Source organism: Penaeus monodon, chromosome 32, assembly GCF_015228065.2.
Source record: "Penaeus monodon isolate SGIC_2016 chromosome 32, NSTDA_Pmon_1, whole genome shotgun sequence".
Taxonomy (NCBI): Eukaryota; Metazoa; Arthropoda; class Malacostraca; order Decapoda; family Penaeidae; genus Penaeus; species Penaeus monodon.
Window position 1 is genome coordinate 22,800,394 of NC_051417.1, and position 243 is coordinate 22,800,636.

Here is a 243-nt window from a genome sequence, read left to right on the forward strand (position 1 = left end):
GACCTCGATTCCCGTCCCGCCAGAACTGTCAAGGCACATTCTCGACATGACCCAAGTCACGAAATTCGGGCTTCACATCACGGTGACCAGCAACCTGACCTACCCGAATTTAGCCGTGGCATCCCAGGGCACGACTCTGACCCCGGGCGCGCTCACCTCCATCGCCCTGCAGCTCACCGAGGTCAGAGGTCACGGCGTTGAGTTGTCTGTGACGTCTTTATTTTTGGAGAGTTTCTGTTTAAA

At 56.0% G+C, this 243-nt stretch overlaps 1 protein-coding gene across 1 annotated transcript in view; it reads left to right on the forward strand.

Annotated features, from left to right (window-relative positions):
- Positions 1 to 243, forward strand: part of LOC119593610 — a 16,629-nt gene that overhangs the window by 7,492 nt on the left and 8,894 nt on the right. Inside the window, exon 5 of the mRNA XM_037942564.1 lies at positions 24 to 181. Within this exon, the coding sequence (XP_037798492.1) occupies positions 24 to 181 (158 nt within the window). The remainder of the gene's footprint in view (positions 1 to 23; positions 182 to 243) is intronic.